Here is a 15,323-nt window from a genome sequence, read left to right as displayed (position 1 = left end):
CTCTAGTGTTCACTATTCTGTTGTTTGTTTTTTTTTTTTAATGGAGGGACTGGGGATTGAACCCAGGACCTCGTGCATGCAAAGCATGTGCTCTACCACTGAGCTACACCCTCCCCATCCCCCAGCGTTTGCTACTCTGGTTCTGACTACTTTTACACATGTTAATTCATGGAATCCTCTCAGCAACTTTAGCAGTTAGTGTTATTATTATAATACCCTTTTTAAAAAAAGAACAGAGAGGAAATGGAGGAATGGTGAGGTTAAGTGGCAGAATTGTGATCCTGGCTCCAGAATCTGTGCTTTCATTGTTACAGTGGCGCCCTCAGTGTGGTTTAGGGCACGCGCTCTCTCCAGTGGGGCAGCTGGGCTTCCTATGTGATCCTGCAGCCCGCTGGGGAAGTGAGGGCCTCAAGGATAGGAGAAGATTTCCTGGACTTCTTCCAGGGAGAAAATGGCTTGGTGTAGAGCCAAGGAAACTTCCTACTTAAGAGAAGTAAAAAAAAAAAAAAAAAAATGTGATGGGAAAAAAAATTGTGGTGTAGTAGAAACAGATGTGGACTTGGAACATGTAAAACAGAATGACCAAAGATGGCCATTAGTGTCACAGGCTCTGAAGACGGCCCCAGTGAGCCACGCCTCCTGGTATTCATGCCCTGGCGTGGCCCCCTTCACCCTCTGTGCAACAATGAATCTGGGCTGTCCCTATGACCTGCTTTAACCAACGGAATGTAGTAGAAACGGCACCTTGCCAGTTCTGAGCCTAAGCCTTAAGAAGGGCTAGCAGCTTCCTCTCGTGCTCTTTTTGGAAACCCAAGCCATCACCTGCAAGAAGTCCAGCTACTGAGCTGGAGAGAGCACATGGAGACGCCAGGTGGAAAGGGAGAGGCCCTGAGTCTCCACGGAGGGAGAGACCCCACTACCCCAGCTGAGCCCAGCCTTCCAGCTGTTTCCTCACCAACGTGCCTGGCACTGGCATGCGCCATAGGGGACAGTCTAGCCCATGTGAGCTCCCAGCTGGTGGCTGACGTGGCCACGTCCACCTGGAGCAGAAGAACAGCTGAAACACGCCCAGTCAGACACAGAATCAGAGGGAGAAAACGGTGCTCATTTTAAGCCACTGAATTTTGGGGTGATTTGTTATGCAGCAATAGGCAACAGAGAAAGTAACTCATCTCTAATAGTTAAAACCTAAACATTTTTTTAATGGAGGTATTGAGGACAGAACCCAGGGCCTCGTGTATGCTAAGCATGTGCTCTACCGGTGAGTTATTACCCTCCCCCCAAACCTAATGCTTTTGGAAAGGTGAAAAGCATTTTTATAAACATTTTAACATAAGTTCAAAGATCAGAAGAAGCCGTGATTACCAGCTCCATGTGTGACTTAGCCCGATGATTAGGATTCTATGAGATGTAAACAGAGGTGCCTCACGTGAGACTCCTGGAGCAGGGACACTGTGAGTGCAGACCACCCAGGGGCATGTTCATTGTAGATTCATTGTGAACGGCCTGGGTGGGGGGCAAGGGTCTGCAGTTCTAACCCAGCTCCAGGTGATGCCCATGCCACGGCTCCACCAACCTTAGCCTCTTAGTAAAGCCTTAGAGAACAAAGGGCCAGCTGGGTTCAGAAACGATGCTTCTTCCCCAAGGAGTCAGGTTAGATTCAGAGCCACCAGCGACTTACCTTCAGGCAGTAGTAGCCCACCACGCAGACCAAAGAGATGATGGTGTGGATGACGGCCAGGGCCCGCAGTGCTGGCGCCATATACCCCGTGCTCTCCTGCAGGACAAAGAACACCATTGCTTCTTCCTCGTCCTCATCATTAAAGGAATTCCACAGGTTTGCAATGTCCTCTGTCTCTTCTTCTAAAGGTTCCTCGGTGACCTGGCCCAAGACACACACTCTCTTAGAAACATCAGAGAGACCTCCGCCACGGGGCTCCCCCACGTATTTCACATCGCTGGCATATGCTGTGCAAACAGCAAGTAATGCTGAGTGAATGAAGTTTTAGGTAACTTATTCCTGGGAATCTCCAGTATCTCCAATAATTGCAAACAAATTTTTTCAGAGACAACTCTTTCGAAAACATTTTTATGTTTCTACCAATTTTAAAGTTAGGGAAGTTTCACTACATATTTTATAGCCCCTACACAGCAGAAAGGAATCTCTGACATGCTATGGCCCAGGAAGAGGCTAAGACACACACATGCACAAGTGCGTGCGTGCACGCACACACACGCACATTTCCACTCTCTGTTAGATGCTCTTCAACCAAGGCTTCACCTGCCATTCTTACACAGTGACCCCCCAAATCAGCACCTCTGAGGCTGTCATCCTGCAGGTCCAACTGCCTGCTGGCTATCCTCACCAGCACGGCTGCTGTCTGAGTCACCTCAACCTCCATATATTCAAAACCTGGCTGTACCACACCCTTCTACAGACTTCCATTTTTCTACTATGGGCAACAGAAAGCCATTAGTGTATCAAGTGGAAAGTTGACATGGATAAGAGCGTGTTTTATAACAATTAGATTTGTGGTTTTAAAGAGGAAGGGAGAGAGGCATGAGAGAGAACAGCCAGTTAAGACTATGTCTAGAATCTAGGACCTACAGTGGGGCATTTGTCAACGGTGGGCACTGGGTGCTTAACTATCGAATATTGCCATGGGAGCGTTGTATACAATTGTCAGGCTTATGTCACTGAAGACTTTTATTCTGATTTTTTTATTGTTATTTTTGATTGACATATAGTCAGTTTACAATGTATGCTGATTTTTCATGATCAAACTTCATGTGATATTGCAGAGACGTGTCTGTAGTGAACTGCAGCAGCAATAATTTCTCTACATGATCAAGGGTTTATTCCAACATTTCTTTTGCTGTTCTCTCTTTAAAAAATGGTTAGTATTAATAAATGGCAGGAGTAGAAAAGTCAACATAAAGGTTTCACAAGGTGATCTCATGGGACACGGATATGTGATTCTTTGGATGTGACACTTGGATGTGGTTCTAAAAGCTTTTATTGGGCACTGTCAAATTTGTAAGCTTCATAAGGATGGACATATTTATAATGCCCTTCTACAGGTGCTACTACAGACATAGAATTCTTCACCTTAATATCATCTTTGAAAATGTTAAACAGAATTGTGTTAATTTAAATTTTAAGGATTGGCGTACTGTGTTACTACGAGAGATCTGACTTTCAGCACAGTGCAAAGTTCTTTCAAAGGCATATGTCTTTTTTTGAATTCCATTTCATTTTAAAGCACATTTAAAATGTAGTTTCCTCATTTAGTAAAAATTGTCTAATTGATATAAAAAAATCCAGGACCTACATTCATTAATTCATTCTACTAACATTTATTATGTGTCTATAGTGTACAAGGCCCACTTGGCAATGTTGAAAACCTTCATCATCTTGATGAACCCTCTCTTCCATCTCCAGAAACCAGCTCCTATGAATTCTTCCTTCATCATGGCTCTAACATAGGGCTACGGATCATGGCTCTCTGTTACTGTACTCCTCAGGGAGAGAACTGTATTTAATATTCAGTTGGAGATACCTCATAGCTCCTATTACAGGATCTTGCACCAACAAGCATCTGAAGAATTTATTAAGTAATCACTAGAACAAGCTATTGACATGGTGCCCTGACTGGCTTCCCCTGAAGTCTCTCCATTCTTCCCACTGCTAAAGACAGCATCCTTTTTGGAAGTCAGTGTCTCATTAAGAGCATAACTTACAGAACTTTAAAAAAAAAAGTATATATTTAGCAAAAAGCCCCTGAATGAAGTATCACCTTGTAAAAGAGCAGGATGAAGTTGATAGCGAAGGCTACAAACAGAGCAAGGAACCTCAGGTTGTAGAAATTCCTGGCCAGGTAGTGCTGAAACGAAAAGGACAGGCAGAAGTGGAAGAGCTCTGGGAGGGAGAGGGACCGCCCCTCTCTCACACACAAGGTCTTTTCTCATTAGAACGGACACAGGGCTAGTCCTCTTCTAGGAGAATCCTGGCCTTCTTATGATTTATTTGTGGGGGATAAGAAATGTTGATTTTTCTTTAAATTGCTTATAATGGAGCCCTGCTCTGGTTTAAACCTCAGGGAACCAAACGCCTAAACATGACCCCAACACAGGTCTCAAGTGCCGCTGTGAAGGTGCGTGCGTGCGTGCGCGTGTTTGCGCACCTGTGCGCGCGCGCACGCATGTGTGTGTGTGTGTGTGTGTGTACTCCACAGGAAGCAGTTGATTTGGAAATTATGAATGATCTAGGCCCACAAAAGACCCCTGCAGCTCCCACCCTGGCTGGAATCAGACTGTGACCTAAGGTCTTTGTCCCCTTGTAAGTCTCTGTCCTCTATTGGCAGGGAGCAGAGATCATTCTCATCCTCACTGCCATCTTTTCCGGAAAAACCAGTACTTGAGGACTGGAATGGTAGCGGCTTGGGGAAAGCTCTCACTCTGTCTGTGGAAGGGGCTCCCGCCCATGGTGCTGGGAGGGTGGTCCTGGCCAGCTGGCCATCAACAACTGCACTTTTGAGGGCAACTGGCCAGAGAAAGGTTATTACAAGCTGCGCTGAGGGCAGATGGTGTGTGGAGTAACAAAGCTTTTGCAGACTAGTGTGAGAATCCAACAACACAGGAATGTTCTTTCTGCCTCCAAATGACTGTGCTACTTCTAAACTTTTGGACTGGGATCGACCAAGTCCTCACTGAGCATACGTAAAGGTCCAGCTCTCCTGGAGAGCGCGCCGGGCAGGGAGGACCCCTGCGGGGCAGAGGGGCGGGAGCGCTCGCTCCGTTCTCCCGGATCAGCCCCTTTCCCTTTCCCTCCAACACAGGAGGGACAGGCAGGTACCCAAGAAGAGGGAAGGAAGAGGAATGAGAAAGAGGAGGAAGCACAACTAACCAAATGGTGGAACAAAGTCAGCGGCCACTCCTGTGAGGTCTGCCCGGGCCAGCGCCTGCACCCGAGTGGGGCCAGGGCTGGAGTGCTTACCAGCAACTTGGTCTGATAGATTTCCAGCCCTTTAAAGAAATTGGCCATGAAGGCTTCGGGCTTCTCAGCTTTCTGGCCACACCGTCGCTTCTTCCTCTTTGTCACGTCCGCCCAGAGGGCCTCGGGCTGCTCTTCTTCCTTGGCTGCATCCTCTTTCTCCCCATCTTCTATGCTGCAGGAACGAGAAACCCATTCAGCACGGAGGGCAGAGGGAAGGCTGGCCCCGGCAGGGAGACTAAACTGAGAAGAAATCTGGGCTGCCAGGGGTGGGAGGTGCATTATTCCCTGAGGGCGGGAACCTCAGGTCTTTATCACTTAAAAGTGCCGGGATGTCAACTTTGTATTTAATGAGCGGTGTCCACTTTGATGAGTCATGATCACAGGTAAACATCAGTTATACGTAAGCGACAGGAGGGAAGGGGGGCAGGACACAACCACTGAAGGAGTAACACAGCAACTGAGGACAGGACAAGCTGGTTAGAACCAAGATGGCAGCAGACACGACTTCCAGTAGACCTGAGCCTCACAGTGCACCCACAGGTGCCATGACAGCTCTGGGGCTGACCATTAATAGCCAGAAAGAGGCCAGGGCTCGATTCCTAGAAATCTCTGCCCCAAGGTAATTGGAATAATTCTCCGACATTAGCATATGAAATTACCAAGCCCGTGAAAACTAACAACTCAGCACCTCATGGTCGCTCTCTCCCTTCCTTGCCTTCTGAGACGGCCCTCGCCGTCTCTGGAGTGTGTATCTCCTAAGCCGCTCTCCCTTCTGAGTGTGACAGACCCCACTCAGTCTATGGAGTGTATCTCTCTCTAAATAAACTTGCTTTTACTGTACCGTGTCTTGCTCTTGAATTCTTTCCCTCACGAGGCAAGAACCTATTCTCTGGCAACATCAGTTTGTAGTCTTTGGAAATTTGGCTTACCAACTTTTTTCCCCTTCAAAAATCTTGTCCTTTATTTTCCAAGCTTTCATGGGAATTACCAACAGTACCTATTCTTCTAAGTTTGCAGTAGGAATTAAATGAGATACTGTATTAAAAAGTTTAGCAAAAGGCCTGGAATGTAATAGGTATTCAGTAATTATTAGATACCACCATTATCAATCACCGTTACATGAAGTTGTGAAGTGTGAGTGTTTGATAATCTGCTTGGGCAGTTGGTGATACGCTGATCTACTATTTGGATTATAAAGTGAACAGGATGGTAAGAATCTGTAGATTGCACAGCTGGGGTAAAAAGAAACATATCCAGGGCTTGAATAATATCTGTTTCTTGCATGAAGAGAAAACAAACTTTCTATTTACCGCAGCAGCAGAACAGGAGATGCTATGGAGAACTACCAACCACAGCGAGGAGTTGTCCATGCTACCGAGAACTTACCCTGCCTTCTCAGACTCCACTCTTCCTTCTGCTTCATGAGCTGTTTTCCTCTCTGCTGCCTAGATAAAAGAACAGTCAGTCAAGCTTTCCTCACTTAAATGAGTTCATGGTGATGGGCCGTATCGTTGGCCATTCTCCTCTGCTTGGTCACAGGTCCCAGTGGCTTTCCCTTGTTATGAGTCTGCTTTTCTCAGGCCCACAGAACGTGAAGTGCCCTGCTCTGCATTAAGCTGCTGGGGAGAGATGCTAAGACAAAGACTTCAAGCTTGAAAATGTAACTGCCCTGTTATTACTCAACCCAGAGAGAAAACTTGTGCCACGGCATGGTCAGAGCCCGGGGGCAGTGGTCCTACCGCTTCATGGGGTCAGGGAGAGACGGAACACAAATCATCCCAGGTCCAGTCCAGAACCCGTTCCTCTCACAGACAGTACTCCCGCCCTGTCTCCAATTCTCTTCCACCACCCCAGTCCCTCTGATGACTATTACACTTAGAGTAAAATTCAAACTCCTTGCCAAGGCCTGTAAGGTCTATTTGACCACAGCCTGTCTCTCCATCCTCATCTTGCATCATTTGGCTCATTTCCAACACAAAAACCCAGACCATCATGCCTTTGCTGGGACACTCCAAATCCTTCCCTGCACCAGGACGTTGGCACAAGCCCTATCGCCTGCCTGGACTATGACTGCCCCGGCTTCTGATGTGCCTGCCATTCTTTAGGACCAGGATCAGATGTCACCTTCTCAGATGCTACTTGAGCACCCTACTTACAGTAGGGCCCACGTTCACTCTGTAACACAACCTTGTTGATTTATTTCTGCATGTGCCACATGGGAATTATTTATCTGATGCCTTCTTCCACTAGAATTTCCATTAAAGCAAAAATGTCTCTCTTGTTAACCAATGTATTTCTATGTCATAGGAATACAGCCTGGAATGAGTCCCTGTTATGTGTCAAATTGTTCTAGGCCCTGGGTTACATCAGGGAGCAAGACAGGGTAAATAAATTAATGTTGTCAGATTGCTGATGACTCTGATGCTTCCTTCTCCGATGCTCCAGACCAGATGGGACTCCTCTCCTACACATTTCCATAGCCCCTGACAGTCCTCCTTCCTGTGTTCTTCACGCCTGTACTGACTTGTCCAATGTCTATCTTTCCCACTGAACTGCAGGAACAATGCATTTCTCATTCACAACTGTATTCCCAGAGTCTAAAACAGTGGCAAGTGCGTATTAACTATTCAATGAACATTAATGTAAAAACTGAATAAAGGCTGTCTTTGGGCTCTGAGCTCTTCACGCTTTTCTCCATACTCTCTTTCCTGCTAGGATGATGCTGAGAGTTGGATGCTGCAACTCCCAGAACTTTCCGTGGCCAAGGGGCTTGGAGTGACTGCTAGCTATTCAATTAATCTAGTTGACAGACTTGCAGTCCAAAATGGATAGTGGGTGCATCTCGAGGATGAAGAGGTCCCACACATGATAAAACTCACTGGGCACCGCGCTAAATCATAGGATAACATCTGGACCTTTTAGGACACTGTAGAAGTACTCTTACCAGAAAGGTCTCCTTTATGTATATCTTACATGCTTTCAGTTACTAAATGAACCTGTGCGCCATGAAACCAACCTAATAAAGGTGTGCAAACAAGTTGAGGGTCATAGATCATCCTGTTTGAACTCTACAGTGTACACTGGAAAACCACTCAGCAATTAGAGATTGAGACAGCCATCTAGGTCGCGTCTCTCCAGACATGGCAGGGCTAGAATGATCAGATCCAGGTGACCACAGAAGAGCTGGTGTCTAATACAACGCTGGCTCCTAGGGAACTGGTGTCAGTACCGGTGGTAAGTAGAGTGGCAAGCCTCTTTCTCGGGATAAAGAAAGATGACAGAAACAAATCATGCTTACCTGTGCTTTCCTTTTCCTCCGTATAGTACTCTCTAACGTAGGGGGCTCATCCTTGCCAATAATCTCAGAGAGGTCACCCAAACCCACTTCGGGCCCATGCTTTACGCCACCTTCTTTCTTAGGGTGGAATCCAAAGAGATCCGACATAACATCCGCATTGCCCTTCTCCCCCTTGACGAAGTGTATGAGTTCCGTGGTGATGCCCAGCTCAGGCCCCTCTGCCCGCTCAGCCTCCAGAGCATCATCGTGGATACCAAACTGGGTCGGGTCAGGCATGTCACCCAGGATCTTGGTGACTCGGATGTTCTTGGCCCCTTCCACGAGGCCCCCTCCAAACACTGTGCTCCAGAGGATCTGAAAGATTCCTCCCAAGATGGCGAAGACCAACTGGAAGAACCCCATGATCAACATCCAGAAGAAAGAGAAGAACACCTTCACCAGCTCCTTGAGGCTCATCTTCTTCACCTTCCTGTACTGCTTCCTGAGGTTCTTCAGGGTGGCCCTCCTCAGAAAGTTGGCCACGTTCCTCCTCACCGAGGCACAGGCCACGGCAAATGCAGAGGCACATTCGAAAGACTTGTCGTCCTCCTCTTCACCCTCCATCTCCAACGTATAAGGAGCGTCTTCCTCGTCCTCCTCCTCCTCTTCCGGCCGGTCAGCTGAGTCCGACTCAGAGATCTGAGATGCTAACTGCATCTCAAAGATGGTATCCTCACAGAAGTTCACGAACAGTTCCATCTTCTCCTGCTCTCCGCCTTCATTGACGACGTCAAAGATGAACTGTCGCTTCGACTCCTTCACCTGGGGCTTCTCCCACTGAGTTCGACTGGACTCGCTGATCTCAAAGTAAACACGTTCAATTTTCTTGGCCCCACCCATGATCTCAATGCGTCCGAGGTATGGTTCGAAGTAGTTTAGTACACTTTCTGCTGGTTCCAATAGACACTTAAGGCGAGAATCATTCGGCATATGCTCTGAGAGGTTTGTCAACAACACTGCCACGTTAAACCCTATGTCCTTGGCCGGCTCATGGAACCGGTCCACAAAATCAATGTAATTAAACATGTCATTCTCATCAGCTTCTGCGCACGAGAGGAGAAAGTCAATCTCCGACTGCGTGTACTGTTTTTGCCCTTCCATGGCCTTCTGGAATTCCTTTTTAGAGATGATCCCTTTACCATCAGGGTCATATTCTTTGAAAGTGTCTGAGCTGGTTAAGTCTTTAAGTTTCAAGAACATGTCAAAGAATTTCAAGATCATTTCTACATTGGCAGAGGACTCTACCAGGGTGTCAACCATCTGCTTGCCAATAGTTCCATTTACCACATTCCCTGTGAGGCAGGTTCAGAAAGACATACAGATACATAAATAAACCCAAGTCATCTCGTAACTGGTCAGGCAGATATTTTTCGAAGACTTACAGGCCAAATTGGTCAGCTCGTTTCTGACCGAGATGATTTGGAAATGGGTAGGAGGGAGCAGCAAGCCATAAAGACTACACCACTAGGAGCCAAGGGGGACGGAAACATAGGGAAGGAGGAGGTGGCCGTATCAGAGCCTTTTATCCGGCCTGTGGCCTGGGAAGTGCTTTCCTCATCAGATTATCTGGGACACATAGGGGTAAGTGGTGTCCCTCTCATCCCCTTAGACCTAGGAGGGTGCCCAACTAGATGGCTGGCATACACACTGGCAGCAGCCAGATGTCCTGAAAAGCAATGGGGAGAGGGAGAGGATAGGGAAGAGCAAAGCTTGGAGGTTTTCCCCAGTTCATTCTGGCTTTCCTATTGATATAAAATGAGTCTGTTTCAGGCTTTGTCCATCAGACCACGTGCCCCTCACTCATTTTGTTTTGTTTCTGCAAATTTGGCTTTCTAACCAACGTCATATGGCATCAGTGACCTGCCAGGAGGATAATCTGCGTGATTAGTACGGTTAGTGCTGGGACTAATTACGGTTGTGTGAATGCCTAGTTATACCAAACAGCCCAACCTTCCAGGAGGGACAGAAGCATCACCACCATGTCCTGAAGGAGATCCAAGAGTTCCTTCAGCAGCTCGATCTGACTGGAATCCTAGAACAGAAACAGGAGATACCCCTGAGCTATCTGATCCCTCGGCAAAGGGCAGGGCAGTGAGCAAGGAGAGCCTGCTCTGGGAAGGCGAGGTGAAGGCTGCATCCAACTCCAGAATGAGCTCCCTTCTCATGTGAATGCAGACGTCTTATCATCCGATGCTCTGTAGCAGCGGGTGGCTCACTGTAAGTAGGGCTCATCCAGCAGAGTTCCTTCTCAGTTTTCCTTTTATCAGTACAATGTGGCAGATAGACCAGTTGTCCAAAACTACTGAACAACCCAATCCACCGAAGAGCAGTTAGGTATCTCTACTAGCTTATGTGGCCATTTTTCATGCTGAAGAATTACCAGTGAGCTTAAATTATCAAGGTTATAATCACCGAGTGGGTTCTCCTTTCTTTCTGGATTAATTTCAGTTCTCCTGATTCTAGTTGGTGGTGATCTTGGTGCCACTGGTCCCTTAGAATGTTATATAATCAAGGCTATTCCTCTGGATGGTTTTGATACTAGTCTGTTTGGTTTTAATTTCGGCACTGCAGACAGGGCATTGCCGAGTTAGCTCTGCGCTTTATAGCTACGTCACAGAAGGGAAACGATCCTTGGAAGACTGGAGGTGGGGAATCTGAGGGTTGAGATTGAAAAAAGAACGCATCCTGGGTGAGATTTAAAAAACCCTCTCTTTCACAGACGGTCTCTCACAAAGACATGGTTTGTTTGGCCAGCCCTTCAAATTTCAGAGGGACTTTTCTCCCCTCTTTAGAGTCTGTCATAGCTACCCACAAAATATCACAGAAGTGCAGAATGTCAGAGTTAGAAGAGACCCCAGGGGTCATCTATTCTAACTCCCAATGTTTCATAGACAATGAAAGCAAAAACCAGAAAGGGGAGGTGACTTCCTGGAAGACACCAGTGAGGAGGTGGCAGGGTCAGAATCCTGTCTCCGGAGACTCAACGCTGCACTGCCCCACGGGGCTGACGTCGCAGCGGACGGATTGCTGCCAAATGAGCAGCACCCCCGAGAACGCTCTCCTCCCATAAGGCCAGAGTCAAAAGGGGAAAAATGAAAGGGTTAAACAGCACATTCCAGAAGAGAGAGGCAGATGTGACAGCCTTGAAAATTTTAGATACACATCATTTAAATGAATGCTGCAAATGTTACTCTAATCAGCCTGAAACACATCCTGAAGTTCTCCCTCGTGTGTTGCCATGGAGAGAGGCGATCGACTACTACATACGCTGCATGGATTTATTCAAAACATATGCTCTGAGCGATTCTCATTCATCTTGCCAGAGAGATGGGGAGTGAGAAGGAAAGGCAGAGATGGGGAGGAGGGGAAGCCAGGGTGCGAGGGAAGGGACGTGTGAGTTACAGAGACGTGCAGGTATCTGACAGATCACACAGGGAGGTAGGTCATGTCCGTAAACTGCAAAACGGTGACAAGGAAGCAAATGAAGGGACTAGCACCATAAAAAGCAAGTGTTGAGGCAATTATGAAAAGGGTAGGTTGGTGGGACACGAGGGAGGAAGCTGCATCCATGCAAAAGCCTGTCTGGGACCCCCCCAGAGGCGTTCATTCCTGTCTCCCATTGAGACAGGTTTAAAAATGAGTTTAAGTTTAAAAATCCATTTAAAAATGAGACCTATTGTGCATGGCCTTTCCAGGCACTTGGTCAAGCAGTCACATCCACAATGGGGACACCAAGGGGCGGGGATTTAACTCAGCATTTTACACCAGTGACACATCGGGGAGCGGGGAACAGGCCACAGTACCTGAGAGAGTTTCATCTGCATGTTAGCAAACACGTGGAGGAAGCCGACCACCGCGTCCCACAGCCTGCTGTGGGCCAGGCTCTGCTGGTTCCCAATGCAGGGGCCCTGTGGACAGGGGGACATTCTTATTTCACTTAAGCATCATCTGACATCTGCTTATACGTGAAGAGAGCTGTTTCCAAAAGTTACATGTTTTGTAGCTCAATATCTTCCCCTCCCACCCCTCTTCATAAGATTCTTCTGTTTCTTCCTAAATGGAACCGCACTATTTATTTATTTATTTATTTTATTATTTTTAAACGGAGGTACTGGGGATTGAACCCAGGACCTCGTGAATGCTAAGCATGCGCTCTACCACTGAGCTATTCCCTCCCACCCTGCACCCTGACCCCCACCTTCTATGTCTAGGAAGAACCACTAAGAATTTCACAGTGCAGTAATTTTCAGAAATTTTCTTTTAGCTTCAGAATGACTCCTTCAAATAAAATCTTACACTCAAGAACAGTACTGAAGAGTGAAACGCTCTGGTTGAAACAGGACTGGACGGTACTCCTGCTAACTCTAACCCGCACCGTGGCCTAAGAGGGGTTCTGAGGACCTCCAGGGTTCCACAGAGCACACTTATAAAACCGGGCCCTCGTGCACCCATTGTTTTCAGACAAAGCTACACCTTAAATGTGATGACCACACGGCTATCTACTCAAGTGAAAAAAAAAAACAAAACCTGAATTATATTCCTAATGTTCAACTACTTTCAGGATCTTCTTATCACCCCAACATCAGGTACACCATATCTACCTTTTCTGAAAGCCAAACAGAGAGGGATGACTCGATGACCAGTTTGGGTTCCCCATGTCAATAATCTTTCCTATTTTTGAAGATCATTATTGAACCAACGTTTCTTTTCTTTTTCAAAACAAATTATTTGGAACTCTTCTGCATGGAGACTTGTCTATGCTTCATTTATTTGCATCCATAGGGACTCCACATATTCATTTTATGCTTTGAGTTATAGTCCAATACTACTTTATTTTGTAGCTCTACTTTTTCCAGTTTTGGCCACCTTTCAGTTGGCTCCTGTATCTCTCTGACAGACCCCCATCACTTCCTTGCACTGTAGGGTTCTCCAGGCTTGTCATGCTTGTCTCCTGTCCCAGTTCTAGGATCAGCCATTTCTCTAAGGAGCTCTGCTTCTTTCAATGGAGAATGGTATGAGAAACCAAGATCTGGGCACTACATGCACTTGTTGCTACTGGGGTGTCATTTTTTTAAGCCCTCGTGGCTGACAGAGCAGCAGATGTACATGTGTTATACTAACCCACGTGTATACGCATATCTATACATATTTCCATAGGTAACCATCTGTGTCTATGTTAAGCTGAACACGAGTTTAGCACACGGATGTCTCCAACGCTGTCCCACAGGGGTCGTCGAGTCTCCTCTCCTTGCTCATCTGTAACCTCCCGCTCCAACAGCGAGAACCCTGGCTCACTTTTACTATATGCATATAATGGTTTCAGAATTTTTCACACAAATCCCCAAGGGAAAAGCGTCAGCAACCAAAGTGCTTATGTCTAGTTCCTTTTGCCTTTGGTCTTACAGACTCTACTCATTTCCAAAGTTTCTTAGGTCAGCACCTTGTTCCCCACCCCTTCAGTGAAATTGTTTCAAATATTTTTTTATATGTTTTTACATTTGAGGCTTCTGTCACATTCTGCCTACATTTCTTATCCTTAACTCTTCCTTATCATTTTTTCTATATTTTTCTACCCTTTAATCAATCTGCAAACCATGCTTCAATAAAGTTTCCAAAAGGAACACTGACACTATCTAAAGTTCTAGAAAATGCTTGACACAATTTCCAGGGAAGAGGTGAGCAGGAGAAACAGTGCCTCCATCCCTACATCACGTGAGCCTCTTTAAAAAAATCACTGTTCATGGACCTGTGGTGTCTGATCCCTAGAAGCCTCTAGATTCTTTTTTGAAACAAAACCGATTGTTGAAAGAAATTCACATTTACCCAAAACAAGCTTTTCTATTACTTTTGGGTTAAATTCTCCATGGAAAATTCTGGAGATTAGGATGGATTCTGCAGAGAGCAAATCGGATGCTTGTCCGATCTGGTCAACGATCTTCAGAGGTATTTCACATTGTGTGAAACTTCACATCAGTCACCCGTTCCTAGGTTTATCTCCCCAGGTTCTTACAATCCTTGAGTACAGCATGAATTGACCTCTTCCTTGGAGTCTTTCTTTTCAAACTGATAGTCTTAGTCTGTTGTTTATTTTTTAATTTTTAATTAATTAATTAATCTATCTATCTATCTATCTATCTATCTATTTATTTATTTATTTATATGGAGGTACTGGGGATTGAACCCAGGACCTTGTGCATGCTAAACACACGCTCCACCACTGAGCTATACCCTCCCCACTGGTGTTAATTTTACTAAGCAAATATGATCTGACTGTGCCAGTTGGCTTATCATATGGATCTTAAAAAAATCTTACATTACATCACAGAGGACTGTGATAATGGCTACTGATTTCACAGCAAATTATGCGTGAGGACATCCTGCTTCTACTTCTTTTCATAACAGCTGGACCACTGCACACAATGAACAGGAGATGCTTTGAACAAAGACTGCTGCAAGATGGAGACATCCAACCTGAAACGTACCTGTTGATCTGACAGTCACTGCACTTAGTTTATGTGCTTCTGAAGTTACCTTTTCTACAGAGTTAATTTCTGACCAGTTAGTAGGATCTCATGACTTTTCTTTTTAATCACAAGACTCAAGATGACATCACTTGTCCCCTTATTCCTTCATTCTCTCCATCAATTCTCCTCCACTCCACTCTCCCTGCTTACTGAACACCCCTGACACATGGCACATACTAGATTAGAAAATTTTAAAACGAACAAGAAATGTTCCATCTGCAAAGAGATCTCAGTCTAGGTGGGAAAACAACATGTGACTAGATAAATGCAAATAAAGTGTGAGGGCGACGTACAGGTCACAGTGGGGTCCGTAAACTACAGCTTCTCAGAGTGTAGGTACTATTGGTTCCTATTTACAGAGAAGAAATACTGTCAGTGCTCAAGCTGGATACATGGTCGACCTGTGCAGCCAGATATTCTGCAGAGAATCTGGACTACGTGAATGTTAAAACTATCGTCTGTGTTT

At 46.0% G+C, this 15,323-nt stretch overlaps 1 protein-coding gene and 1 non-coding gene across 2 annotated transcripts in view; both read right to left on the bottom strand.

Annotated features, from left to right (window-relative positions):
• Positions 1–15,323, bottom strand: part of RYR3 (ryanodine receptor 3) — a 499,145-nt gene that overhangs the window by 16,215 nt on the left and 467,607 nt on the right. The window contains exons 86-92 of the mRNA XM_031453356.2: positions 12,137–12,241; positions 10,284–10,365; positions 8,295–9,625; positions 6,383–6,441; positions 4,997–5,168; positions 3,798–3,884; positions 1,682–1,882 (exon numbers count right to left, since the gene is read on the bottom strand). Of these exons, the coding sequence (XP_031309216.1) occupies positions 1,682–1,882; positions 3,798–3,884; positions 4,997–5,168; positions 6,383–6,441; positions 8,295–9,625; positions 10,284–10,365; positions 12,137–12,241 (2,037 nt within the window). The remainder of the gene's footprint in view (positions 1–1,681; positions 1,883–3,797; positions 3,885–4,996; positions 5,169–6,382; positions 6,442–8,294; positions 9,626–10,283; positions 10,366–12,136; positions 12,242–15,323) is intronic.
• TRNAA-UGC (transfer RNA alanine (anticodon UGC)) lies at positions 42–114 on the bottom strand. The gene has a single exon. It is a non-coding gene; the product is annotated as a tRNA-Ala (tRNA).

Source organism: Camelus dromedarius, chromosome 5, assembly GCF_036321535.1.
Source record: "Camelus dromedarius isolate mCamDro1 chromosome 5, mCamDro1.pat, whole genome shotgun sequence".
NCBI lineage: Eukaryota > Metazoa > Chordata > Mammalia > Artiodactyla > Camelidae > Camelus > Camelus dromedarius.
The sequence above is the reverse complement of the archived record's forward strand: the minus strand, read 5'-3'. Positions and strand labels throughout refer to the sequence as shown.